This window comes from Taudactylus pleione, unplaced genomic scaffold (genome assembly GCF_031769625.1).
Source record: "Taudactylus pleione unplaced genomic scaffold, aTauple2 ptg000229l, whole genome shotgun sequence".
NCBI classification, from domain to species: Eukaryota; Metazoa; Chordata; class Amphibia; order Anura; family Myobatrachidae; genus Taudactylus; species Taudactylus pleione.
This window is the reverse complement of record NW_028284631.1, coordinates 2698662-2712886: the sequence shown is the minus strand read 5'-3', so window position 1 is coordinate 2712886 and position 14225 is coordinate 2698662. Positions and strand designations below refer to the sequence as shown.

Here is a 14225-nt window from a genome sequence, read left to right as displayed (position 1 = left end):
ACCTCAGTTTAGTTTGGTGCCCGGCCGGAGTCGGGTGCACCTGTCGGAGTGGGGGCTAGAAGAGCCCCTGAAGCTTTCTCCTATGCAGCTGTGGCTGCACATCTGGATGTACAGCATGGACAGTCAGTCCTGACGTCCATGCTGTCTTCCCTACAACCCCGCCGGTACCGATCCGGGGATGCTGGTGAGCATCTGGGGTCACAGCTAGCGATGACCCCAGATGTTCCGGACCATGGCCGGATTTAAGGGGGACAAAGGTAAGCAGCGGGGTCCCGCGGTGGGTCCCTGCTGATCACATGGTCCTGAGTCCCCAGGCAGGGGGCTCCCTGGGGACTGGCTGCAGCGTGGAGCCAGGCGACCAACCTGCGCTTCCACTACCCCCTGGGACAGCGGACCACAGCAGAGCGGTAGCGCTGCGGCGTCCCAGGGGTTAAATGCATGCCAGGGGAGCGCACCTTCCCTGTCTCACAGCCGGCGCCTCCCCCGCTGCACACAGCCCTCTCTGCACGCTGCCGACTGGTCCTGTGGCTGCGCTCCTCCCCCAGGCCAGCCTCCTCTCTGCTCCTCGGCGGCCATCTTCTTCTGGACGCATGGTGAACGCTGCTAGAAGCGCTGGACGGAAGCATCGTGGTCTTGGGTCCCCCCGCATACCTCTCCCCCGCTGTGGTCAGGTTTGTGTATGCAGTGCTGTGTCCTACCAGGCCCTGTGTCTGCGTAGTTGAGTGTTAGTGCAGGAATTGATTTCCTTTGCATTGTATGTGACTGTACTAGCGCTGCTGCCTGTAACTTTTCTTCTAAACTGTCAGCTTTATTCTGTCCCTGTTCTTTCTGCTAAGCCCTTGCGGTGCAGTGCGGTGCTGCAGGGTGGTCTCTCGCCTATTTACTATATAATTGGTGAGAGGGGTCACATACTTGGTGCCATCATGTCTGAAAGTGATTTTCCTCTCCGGCTACAGTGTACTACATGTAAAGTACCGTTAGTGGAGGGGGAGGGTAGCGCGGAGGGCCTTTGCCGGCAGTGTTTGTCCATGGCGCGGCCGCTTACGGTTACAGCACCGGTACAGGAGCCGCCCTGGGCTTGTTTCGCTCAAGCGCTTACAGCCTTAGTGGGCCAGTTAGCTCCGCAGCCCGCGTTTACACCGATGGGTTTGTCCCAGCAGTCAGTGGTGTAGTCACCCATGCAGGGTTTCCCACGACAATTGGTGGTACCCCACAGTCTCCCTATTTCCCCGCTCCCGGTTTCTCAGGAGCCAGCGTGGGTTAACTCCCTGACGAGTTCTGTACAGCACTTGTCGGATGTGTTACAAGGGGAGTCTGTGATGCGGCCGCATAAACGGCCGGTGGCGTCTCTGTCGGCTCCTTATGAGGATGACGAGGGGACGTCTGATGATGGGGAGATTCTGGATCCTTACGATCAGGAACCTCTCCACAGTAAGGACGCTGATGCTAAGTCCAAGGTATATATACCTGGACTTATTCGGGCGGTCCGCACAGCCTTGGTGATTGAGGACGAAGTTCCCCCAGCGGCTAAATCGAAATATGCCTTTTTCAAAGATGTGAAGGGCGATGCCACAGTCTTTCCTCTTTCGGGTCAGTTAGTGGACCATTTAGAGGAGGCGTGGAAACAGCCTGGCAAAAGATACCAGCCGCAGAGACGCCTGGCGGTGGCTTATCCGGTCGCGGATAATTATTTTGCTAAGTGGGAATCCCCTCCACAGGTGGATTCTCACGTGACCCGTCTTGTCCGTAGTGCCACATTGCCGATGCCATCCATGTCCTCCCTTAAGGATGCTACGGACCGCAAGGTGGAGATCTGCCTGAAGTCCGCTTATTCCCTTGCAGGGGGGGCAGCACGGCCGGCTATGGCCATTTGCTGGGTTGCCAGAGCGATGGAGCGCTGGGCAGATTCATTAGAGGCTTCCTTTGATTCCGACTGTCCGGCCGAACAGGCGGAGTTGATTGGTAATCTCCGTGATTCGGCCACTTATATCAACGAGGCGGCCCTAGACATTAGTACTCTGGTGTCTAGAATTTCTTCAGCAGCGGTGGCTGCTCGTCGCACCTTGTGGCTGCGATCCTGGAAGGCGGACGCAGATTCCAAAAAGGGTCTGGAGGCGTTGCCGTTTACCGGAGAAGTTCTCTTCGGTCCGGATCTGGATAAGATTGTGGCCACGCTGGCGGCAGCCAAATCGGCTTGTCTCCCGTCGGCCGCTGCTCCTTCTAGTTCTGGACCATCGTCCTTTCGGTCATCTAGGGCCCAGGGCAGGCCCAAACCACAGTCGTTTCCTCGACAGGCTGGCCCTAAGAAATCGGCCAAGCCCCGGAAGCAGGCATGGAGTACCAGACGTCCGGCCCCCAAGCCAGATGACAAGCCTGCGGCCTGACGGTCCGGGCCTCCCTTTGGGGGATCCCAGGGTGGGAGGCCGCCTGCTGCAGTTCGCTCAGTGTTGGTCGGCCACTACGACAGACACTTGGGTTCTCGAGGTGGTCTCCCACGGGTACGCCCTCTCCTTCCGGCACAGACCCCCGGCGCGATTCTTCACCACGGGTCTACCATCAGACCGGAACAAGGCTACAGAGCTGCGGAAGGTATTGCACACTATGCTCCAGGCTGGAGTTATAGTGCCTGTTCCATTCTCCCAGAGGGGCCAGGGTTTCTATTCAAATCTTTTTTTTTTTTGGTACAGAAACCCAATGGGTCGTATCGTCCGATTCTCAACCTCAAAGCACTCAACAAGTCTTTGCGGGTTCCGAAGTTTCGGATGGAGACCCTATGGTCCATCATTGTGGCGCTGGAACCTGGGGACTACATGGTGTCACAGGACGCTTACCTGCATGTCCCTATTCTTTTGCGCCATCAACAGTTCCTCAGGTTTGCAATCCGCAGCGACCACTTACAGTTTCGGGCGTTACCTTTTGACCTGGCGACAGCACCACGTGTTTTCACCAAGGTGATGGCGGTCATGGTGGCTTCTCTGCGGCTGCAGGGAGTCCGCATGTTGCCGTACTTGGACGACCTGTTATTGGTGGCAGGATCTCCAGAGCTCCTGTTACGCCACTTGGACCTGACCATTGCACTGCTGCAACGGCACGGCTGGCTAATCAACTTGCAGAAGTCCACTCTAATCCCGTCTCGGAGGATTCTGCATCTGGGAGCCTTATTGGACTCGGGACAGCAGAGGATCTTTGTGATGAAGGACAAGATCTCTGCTTTACAGTCAAGGGTGCGCAGTTGTCTGCACAGCCGCCGGGTGTCCCTACACTCGGCGATGAGGTTACTGGGCTCCATGGTGTCGGTGTTCGACATGGTGGAATTCGCCCAGTTTCACTCCAGACCTCTGCAGCACCTGATCCTGTCCAAGTGGAACGGGCTGCCTCAGTCTCTGAAGTCCCAGACGATTGTGCTCACCCCGGAGGTTCGCCTGTCCCTTGCTTGGTGGTTACAGACGACTCACCTCAACAAGGGACGTCCGTTCTGGGTTCCAAATTGGGTCCTGTTGACAACGGACGCCAGTCTTCGGGGCTGGGGAGCAGTTTCGGGTCCACACTTGTTCCAGGGCAGGTGGACGCCGACAGAAGCGGAGCTTCCAATAAATATCTTGGAACTCCGTGCGGTCTTCAATGCTCTCCAGCAGGCACAGCGGTTTCTCCAGGGTCACCCGGTGCAGGTCCAGTCGGACAACGCTACCACTGTGGCCTACATAAACAGGCAAGGAGGAACTCGCAGTCGGGCGGCTCTTGTAGAGGTCTCTCGGATCCTGGTTTGGGCGGAGCGCAATCTTCCGGCCATATCAGCGGTCTTCATCCCGGGAGTGCTAAATTGGGAGGCGGACTTTCTAAGTCGCCAGACGTTCATCCGGGGGAATGGTCCCTGCACCCGGACGTTTTTCAACTGCTGGTGGACAGGTGGGGTCTTCCGGAGATCTACCTCTTGGCGTCCCGGCACAACAGCAAGTTGCCGGTGTACGGGTCTCGCACAAGAGACGAAGGGGCGTCTCTGGTGGATGCTCTGTCCGTCCGGTGGACGTTCTGGTTCGCATACCTGTTCCCTCCGGTCTCCCTTCTTCCACGGGTACTCCGAAAATTCTAACAGGAAGGAGGGACGCTCCTGTTGATAGCTCCCGTGTGGCCCAGACGGCACTGGTTCTCAGACCTTCAGGGTCTGTCCGTGGACAGTCCTCTGCGGTTGCTGCTACAACCGGACCTTCTGTCTCAGGGTCCTTGTCTTCACCCGGACCTGACTTGGCTGTCTTTGACGGCGTGGCTGTTGAGACGGCCATGCTGAGGTCCCGGGGGTTTTCCAGCTCTGTGGTGCGTACCATGTTGCGAGCTCGGAAACAGTCTTCCGCGAGGATATACCATCGCGTGTGGCATACGTTCTTCCAGTGGTGTCGACCGAGAGGTTATGCACCGCAGGAGTTTCGTCTGTCTCGGATTCTCGCCTTCCTGCAAGCGGGACTAGATCATGGGCTTCGCCTTGCTTCTTTGAAGGTACAGGTTTCGGCCCTATCTGTCTGGTTTCACTGTAGGATTGCTACAATCCCGGATGTGCGCACCTTTATGCAAGGTGTTCTCCGCATTCAGCCGCCCTTTTTTCCACCTGTGGCGCCTTGGGATTTGGCTGTGGTCCTGAGGGCTCTCCAAGGACCGCCGTTTGAACCACTGGGCTCAGTGGATCTTAAATGGCTAACAGCTAAGACTGTTTTCCTTCTGGCCATTGCTTCGGCCAGACGTGTTTCTGATTTAGGGGCTCTTTCTTGTAGACCCCCTTTCTTGGTTTTTCATGGGTACAGGGCAGTGCTCCGCACTCGGCCCGAGTTTCTTCCCAAAGTTGTTTCCCAGTTTCATGTTAACGAGGAAATCGTTGTTCCGGCCTTTAACTCACCGGGTCTTTCCGTGGGTGAGGCCTCTTTGGATGTTGTGCGGGCCTTAAGGACTTATGTTGACCTCACTTCTTTGTTTAGGAAGTCGGACGCTTTGTTTGTCCTCTATGGCTTCCGTAAAAAGAGTTGGCCTGCTTCAAAGCAAACTTTGACAGCCTGGATCTGTATGGCTATTTCTGAAGCTTATCTTCATGAAGGCCTGCCGGTTCCTCCTTCTGTGAAGGCTCTTTCCACTAGGTCTGTGGGTCCTTCGTGGGCAGCTCGACGTGGTGCCTCTGCAGTCCAGATCTGCAAGGCTGCTACGTGGTCTTCTGTCCATACCTTCGTGAGGTATTACAGGTTTGACACCTTCGCCTCCCAGGATGCTTCCTTCGGGCGGCGGATTCTCCTTTCTGCACAAGAGCGTCCCCACCCTTAAAGGATACTGCTTTGGGACATCCCCAAGGTATCCTGTGGATACCCTATGGACCCTGAAGTAGAAAATATGAGATATGGTAAGAACTTACCCTTGTTATCTCTATTTCTACGAAGTCCATAGGGTTCCACAGGACTCCCGCCCTGTCGCACCTGTGCTGCAGATGGGCTTTGCTCTGGTCACCGGTTTTCCGTCTCCCTCTGGTGAGAATGTGATTCTTGTATGTGTCCAGATCTTTTTTCTCTCTCTTCCTTCTCCTCCTCCGGCCTATGGCTTGATAACTAACTGAGGTGCCTTGGCTCGGGGGCGGGGTATAGGAGGGGGACCCTAGTGCATCCTGGGAGGCTGAAAAGCTTAACTCTATGGTGCCCGGCGACTGACGTCACACCTATACCCCAAGGTATCCTGTGGAACCCTATGGACTCCGTAGAAATAGAGATAACAAGGGTAAGTTCTTACCATATCTCATATTTTTGCATTCTATGCTGTCCTTCTCTCTTCTTTCTTCTTTTTTTTTTTCCTTCTGGTTCTTTGTTTATTGTTCTATTGCCCCCTCCCCCCCATCCGCCCCTCCACCGGGACTATGTACATCTTGGTAAATTTTGTGTAATATTGTTTGTATATGCTTACTGATTGTCTTGGGGTATTGTGCGAGTTTTCCTCTGTCTGTCGCAATGACTCTCAAACATAAATTGATTTCCATAAGTTTTTGCTCCTTCCTGCCTGCCTGCCCCATACGTGTACCACACCTGTTTGTCTGCCCTTCCCCTTTAGATTGTAAGCTCTTACGTGCAGGGCCCTCTAGGCTCGTGTGCTTCTTCTTACTTTACTTTCATCTGCTTCTTACTCCACACCAGGGCATCTAACACTTGGTTGCTTATGCTCTTTCTTATTTGGTTGCTAATGTAGCAATGTATATTATCCTTGTCCTGTATTGTATTGTTATGTAATTTGCTGGTCTACGATTTGTTTATGTACTGTGTAAGGCGCTGTGGAACACTTGTGGCGCCATATAAATTAATTATAATAATAAATTCCAAGGGCATGAATATTCCGGAGAAGAGGTCTAGACTTTTCTGGGAGCTCCGGGCAGACAGAGTGGATGTGGCCTTTATTCAGGAGACTCACTTTAAAGAAAGTATAGCTCTGTTACTTTGCAACCGAGACTATCCCCATTCCTACCTTAGTAACAATTGTCTGGGTAAGACTTTGGGGGTGACAATTCTTTTTGCCCGTCATCTTCCTCTCTCTGACATTGCCTCGCAAGTTCTCAGTGAGGGTAGAGGCATGTTGATTAACTGCAAGAGCCATGATCAGGTTTTAACATTTGTCAATATTTACGCCCGAACCTATACTTGCCTGCCTTTTTGGAACATTGCTTGAACAGGAACATGCTCTTAAAACTGGGTTCTTAATGCTGGGGTGGGGGGTCTTAATTGGCTACTTCACGCTTTATTGGACTCGTCCTCTAAATCCTCCAACCACCCTGATATACATTGTAAGGTTAGAAGCCTATTCCACTAACATCAATTAGTAGACCCTTGGAAACTACGTCTCCCCACAGACCACAACTAAACCTTTTACTCCCATCCACACAATGTTTACTCCCGGATAGATTACTTGTTTCTACAACACACACACTTGCATTTGATCCATGATGCGGAGATTGGTTCCCTTACATGATCTGATCACGCTCCTGTCTCCCTTATGGTCACAAGTAACCATTCCTCTCCCTCTGTTCATTCACTCAATGAGCTTCTCCTTCAGGACTCCTATTGTATGGACCAACTGAAGCAGTGTATTGATGACTATATTTCTATTAATGACAGCCCCGACATTTCCAAAATCTCAGTATGGGAAACTCCTAAATGTGTAATTAGAGGAAAGCTGATTCAGCTTGGTTCATCCATCGAAAAACAGAAGGAGGCACAGAAGTTCAAGCTGTTGCAACAGATTCGGGTGCTGGGGACTTCATAAATCCGCCCTATCTGGCGATATCCTTGCGTAGCTCAATGATGCTAGATGGTCCTTTAAACATCCTCATGTCAGATAAACTTAAGTTAGACTACTGTAAATGTAAAAGCCGCTTTTATCAATGGGGAATAACCATAGTAAGATTCTGGCCTGGGCTTTGCAGACACAAAGAGCATATATTTAGCATATAAATACATATTTAGTCTATAGTAGACTACTTCAGCCGAGACAGGCGCCTGACCTCTGAGATTGCAGGTGCATTCCACTCATATTACTCTGGGCTTTATAATCTAGCTGAGGGCTCCTCATGGACATCTAACAGGGAGGGGGCTGAGAAGCTTAAGGCTTATCTTTCGAACATTTAAGATGGGTACACCCTGACAGATATATTGGCCGATCAATTGATCGGCCAATATATCTGGTGCCCATCGGCCAGTGTGTACCAGCAATATGTCTGTGAACGACGTCGGCTGTGCTACGCAGCCGATGGACAGATATATCTGCAGTGTAGCCTCAGGGAGGGGGGCGGAACCAACCAGCGGGACCCGCGGCTGCCTGGAAGACTATGGTCGTTCAGTGTATATCATCTACAGATATATCTGCTAGATGTGTACCGACCTTTTCCTTCCCACCTTCTCTGAGGACAATGACCTTGCTCTGCATAGCCCCTTTACATTAGGAGAAATTGGCAAGGTGATTGAGTCATTCCAATCTGGGAAAATTTGGATCAAGTGGGTTTTGTCTTGGGTTGTGAGGCACCATTTAGTGGCCCAATCGACACAGGCTTCGATGCTGAGAAGGCTTTCAACTGTATTAGTTGGGCATTTATGCCTGGGTTTTTTGTTTGTTTGTTTTTTTTATATAGAGCATATGGGACTAAAACCAACGGCACAGCATATAATTTTGCCACTGTACAATCTGGACCCTCTTCCAGAATTAAAGAAAAATGGGGACTTCTCTAATCCGGTTCAGATCTCTAATGGGATGACTTGGGGTTGCCCACTGTTTACGCTGGTGTTCGTGTTATGCATGGAAGCTTGGATGGGAGATTCTGAACATAAATTAAACCTTTTCAATGATGATCTTTTAGCAACTATCACAAACCCTACTGTCTCCCTCCCTAATTTGATAAAAGAATTTCAAGCTTTTGGCAAGCTCTCCTTTTTTAAGATCAATTATTCTAAATCGCTAATAATGAATATTAATGTTGATCCTTCTTTTGTGCTCTCGCTGGTCTGAAACGGGCCTTCGGCTTAAGTGGCATCCCTCGCTTTTAAAATATCTAGCAGTGCTTTTTCCCAGTGACCTCTCTAAGTTGCACTCACTTAATTTTGTCCCTATACTTAAGAAAATCTGACAGCTTACTTCATCGACATGTAGGGGCTTCTCCTGGATTGTGAGGATTAATGTAATATAGATCAATATTCTACCTCGAGTGCTCGATCGCTATCAAACTTTGACAGTGCTGATTCCTGATGGGTGGTTTACTGATCTTCATCGGGTGGTGAAAAACATTTTGTGGGGTGGGAGAACGCCTCTGTTCAAACGTGTCATTTTGTTTAGAAGACGACACCTGAGTGGGTTTCAGCTCCCATACTTCAGTACCAATCATAACGTAGTTATGCTTGGTAGAATCCTTGATTGATCCAGGGTGAGTTCTGTTAAACAGTGGGTGTGTATTTAAGGTCCTTCTTATGATCAACCCTGACTGCTGTTCCCCAGTTGTCCCGCTCACCAAACATTTTGCATCCAACCATGGGATCCACATTAAGAACTTTGATACGGCTTAGTGGCTTGGATCTCCATGGTTTAGTACCCTCTAACACCTTTATTTGACAATCCATCGTTTATCCCAGGGCTCCCCAAATTGGCTTTCAGATATTGGTCACTGGCAGGGATATCTAGAATCGGTCAGTTGCTGGGTAATTCCAGAGTGCTGTCTTTCAATGATATCCAAGAACAGTGGCAATTACCCAACAACGAGATCTGGCAATACCTCCAGGTCAAACATTTTCGCCAATCACACAATCTTCTATCTTCAGGGACTTGTAGTCTGTTACCCTTTGAAAATTGGTGTTCTCTTCAGCCTCTCCAACTCAGAACCATTTTTCTGCATTGCCAAACTTTACTAATGGGAGATAGACCTGTGGTCATCTGTTTTTAAAAAGTTATGGAGTAGCTCTACCAACATACTGACTATTGACTCATTTTAAAGTAATTTCTCGATTGGTATTGCTGCCCATCCATTTTGTCTATAATGTACCAGCTTGTTTCGGTGAGCTTCTGGAGATGTGGTATGGACTTGGGTACTCCCCTTTACATATGTTGGTACTGTCCGGCTCTTAGGCCCTTTTGGGATGGGGTAATTTCAGTCGCACGGGAAATTGCGGGCTCGGATGTTCCAGATGGGCGTGAATTTTGTCTCTTGAATCTATTTGCTATGCATTTATCTGTGTATAAAAAAATCTCTTTTGAAATATCTTAGCAGTGCAGCCAAGGCCGTAATTCCCGTGCATTGGAAATCTACCTCTCCCGACTCTCGGAGATTTTGTTCCATAGGATAGAACTATATCGCTCAATGGATGATATTATAATGTCCTCTGCTGATCAGTTCAGGAACTACTTGAAGGTGTGGTTTTACTGGTTGGAATTCTGAGAGTCCACTGATGGGAGCCTTATAATACTAAATCTTATACTTCCTTTATGGTTTGACACCTCAACTTTGGTCTTTAGGTTTCCGGTGGATACTCTCATCCTTCTCTCTCTTAACTGCCTTTTTTCTATCTTCTTACTCTTTTTCTATTTTCTACTTTACTTTTTCCATACTGTGTATTTTAATCTACTTTACTTTTGTAATATGCCATGTTTACATTTATACAAGGTCATACTATTCATGACTGTTAGTTTTTTATGACTATCGTCTTCTGATTTTACTCTTCCAATATACGGTTTTGGACTTCTTGAGGTTATATATGCAGTGAAATGTCTTGGCTACTATGTTTTGTTTGTTTACTGTCACGGATATCTACTATAATGACATGATGTTGTGTTTTGTGTGCCAAAATTTCAATAAACCCTATTTGCAAAAAAACTAAATCCAGATTATGGTAAGAAACCAGACCTTTTCTGAATGATCTACCAATTATTTCATCTGTTCTTTTAGGATATTTTCATTTTACATTACCGCACATGGTCTATATCCCAAACTACCTAATGCATGCCCAATCCATCGTTCCCGGCCGTCGTGCGTTGAATGTGCCGCACATCCAATAGGACGATGCAATGAACGACACTGTTACATGCAGCATGATACGATACATTGCGCCATTGTACAGCAGATCGTACAGCGTGTACTACGTAAGCGATGTATCGTTCCTTTCCTCACTGGATCACACCTTCATAAGGTGTATACCTAGCTTTAGTGTAAATACACCTGTTTATGCATGTTTTTTGTGCCTAGTATAGACTGATAATAATGACTAGTCCCAAATCAAAAATACACATAGGGAGGCGGGCGCACTTTAGGATACGTACACCACTGCGTACTGACGATTATATGCATTTTTAGTGTACGCAATGTGGGAGCATATACTCCCATTTTCCATCCAGTTCTGCATTATGCCCATATATTTTATACTAGTGTATTTATTACCATACTTTATGTATTCTTAAGACATGTTTGTATATCCTCGAAATAATATTGTAGCTGTTTTGTTTGCTATAAGGTCCTGGATGAAATTGAAGAACATGGAATCAAAATTTATCAGCTCCCAGATGCCGAGTCTGATGAAGACGAGGACTTTAAGGAACAGACAAGGCTTTTAAAGGTGTGTGTGTGTATTCGTATGTGTGTGTGTGTATTCGTATGTGTGTGTGTTACAGGGATTCCTTTTTTCCTGGATACGGTTATATTTATAAGCGTTTTGTGAACATCTCCCTCCCCCACCCCCTATTTCTATACTAGTTTATTTTACTGCAAGACCCTAAAGGTGCCTATCCATTAGGTGACCTGAAAGACTGAACATCTAGCGTTCCGACCTTCAGGACCCCGGGTACGGTGTCCGCACTGAATGGCGTTCACTGCATGTCTTTCAGTGCAGGATTCTGACCTATCTCGGAACATGGGGAACCTGACTAGCGTCGTCAGGTTGACCAGCATGTTCTGTAGATAGTCGGGGTCGGCAAGGACCCAGCGTGCACGCGCATCGCTGGTCCTTGCCAGCTATCCATTACACGACTTTATGAACAATGTGACCAAAACCTCCTGGTTTTGGTCGGATTGTTCAGTCATGTAATGGATAGGCCCCTTAACTGTACATGTAACTGCAGTCATCCCATGACGAGCACTGCATTATAATTCTCAGCTTTAATCTGTTATACTTACAGCCTTTGATACAGTTTCTAGGTTCAGTGCTCTGCGTGATACCCAATCAGCTATGCTGCTGCAATCTAGTGTTGGCTACGTGTCATTGTTCTTTTTTTTAGTATGCTACATTATTTGCAGTTAAAGCAGACAGGAGATTTGTAAGGAATGTTAAGGAAGTCTTCGTGACCCTGAATATCCCTTTTTATTCTGTGTTTCAACACTCTTCACACTGTGGGCCTGATTCAGCAAGGAAAGCACAGGAGAGAACGCGCACGCGGCCGATGTTTTTGCACTGCACATTCATCGCACTGCGTTTGCCCGATCTAGCCAGTGCCATCGGGTTAGGGTACGCAGACTAAACGCAGTGTGTACGCAGATCCTACCGAAACTGATTGACAGGAAGTGCCGTTTATGGGATGGGTGTCGGGGGGTGGTCAGGCGAACGCAAGCATTATAATGCAGTTATAGGGGGCGTGCATAATTAAGGCAGTGCGTCGGCATACGCATTCAAAACCGTAAGCTGTACACAGGAAGCGGCCAAATTCCTGCGGCAGGTCAGGTCAACCACTATTATGCTAATGGGTCCGATGGTTCTCGATGTTACTGATGTTCACGCTATCTTGCGTGCTGATCAGGCTGTGCGTAAAGCTAGATGGTTGGCATAGTATGGGGCTGGGCGTCTGCATTTTGTACTGCGGTCTCGGTGCATATGCATTGATTAGCAAATTCTCGCAGCGGACGTGTGCGTGCGTGCGTCCCTTGCTGAATCAGGCCCTTAGTTCATGGCCCACAGCTGCATCTATTGGTGGTCACCTGTCTGCATTTTTATACTGACGTTGTTACAAAGTCCTTCCCTTGTGTTCATCCATGCATCCCAATGTGCAAGGACTGAGACATCCACATTCAGCGCCACCATACACACAGTAATACTGATTTGATGCGTCCTTCGATGCCACCATCGGTCGCATTGCCCCAGCCCTATGGCAGGTGCTGTTTCTCCATCTGAGTATGGGCTCCTATGTGAGCGGTCGAGTGTCTGTGTACGCAACAGTTTTCACTGACACGCCCGCGACACTCCCATAACACCTATAATACGGACCATCTCCTCGCGTGCGCGAAGACTCCTCCCTGGCCCATTACATTTTTGATACACTTCTTCATGCATACTCCAGAAATTAGAACTGCTTCTCTGCACTGACCCAACTGGAGCGCATGCGCTGTGCAACGTGGAAACATGCGCAGTAGCAAAGAAATCGCTCCAGTACGTCAGGCACCAGTATTGCGTACAACTCTGAATCGGGCCCTTAGAGCTGTGACACATTGTTAGAATTATTCCTGGTTGGAGTACTAGAATGAAGGCTGTATAACATATGGGCTGTATGTTGCATGTGATGCTGACCATGCACACTTTGATGATGATGAGCGTTTAACCTGATCTAGCAGCATGTGTTGCCTGAAAACTACTGCAATGTCTGATGAATAGTTTATCAAAATCAATTAGAACACTTCAGGCATGTTGGTAAATGTATTTAGGAGCTGAAACTGTCGGTCTCTGGGTCCAGTCGTCTTCTGCAGTAGTAGTCCCCAGTAATGTGATCCGGTCATACAGCCAGATCTTGTCTAATTTCCATGTGCAGCTGAACTGTTCAATGTGTGACCAACACTAGATGCAATATCTGCTATGGCTTTGTCTTCTTCTGCATAGGCCAGTATCCCCTTCTCTGTTGTTGGATCAAATCAGCTCATTGAGGCCAAAGGTAAAAAGGTTCGAGGTCGTCTGTATCCATGGGGAGTGGTTGAAGTAGAAAACCCAGAACACAATGACTTCCTGAAACTGAGGACAATGCTTATGTAAGTGTGGCTGAATCTTACAATGCTGTATACTTATGCTACATTCTTAACTCCCCTGGGGTGGTTTTACAGAGGTAGCAGAGTTTGAGAGGTGTGATTTAAGGTCCGTAGCCAAGGCAGTAATGGGCTATTTATGCCTGACTTAAAAAGTAAATGTAATAGTCTGAAAACTGCAGGCACCCGACTGGTTCCTGGCAAGTCTTTCCAATGTTTTAAAGTAGCAATCACCAGGTTGGTTTTGCCTATTAAATGATTGCTACTTCAAAACATCGGCCAAACTCATCGGGAAGTCGCCGATGCCTGCAATTCCCAGGCTATTACATTTACCACTAAGTAACTTAATGGTGTGAAAGCAAGACACATGTTTTAGTAAGTAAATAAAAGTTTAATTATACCGTTGGAAACAAAAAGCTTTTACATATATGGTTTGAGGCCCAAAGTAATACACATATATTATTACAGTACATTTTAAATGGCATGCAGAATTAATTTTAGAATCGTATTTATAAACAGATTTTTTGGGAATGTACCATAGATTGCTTTGTGCTTTATATCCAAAAGGTTTTCATGTGCTTTGCATGAAACATCTGAAAACCAGAATAACCAGAACCACACACACAAGTCCTAATGGTAAAAAGAGCAAACATTAGAACAGTATTTACTTTTAAGCTGGAGCCCCTAAAATGTAGTTACAAATTGAACATATGACAATTTAGTGACCCCAAAACCGATTGTG

The 14225-nt window shown here is 48.2% G+C and overlaps 1 protein-coding gene across 2 annotated transcripts in view; it reads left to right on the top strand.

Moving 5' to 3' along the window:
* The window catches only part of SEPTIN2 (septin 2), a 61526-nt gene that overhangs the window by 40913 nt on the left and 6388 nt on the right, over positions 1-14225 (top strand). For both annotated transcript variants that reach the window (XM_088479223.1, XM_088479222.1), the window contains exons 8-9: positions 10998-11099; positions 13344-13489. In XM_088479223.1, coding sequence (XP_088335349.1) covers positions 10998-11099; positions 13344-13489 — 248 coding nt within the window. The remainder of the gene's footprint in view (positions 1-10997; positions 11100-13343; positions 13490-14225) is intronic.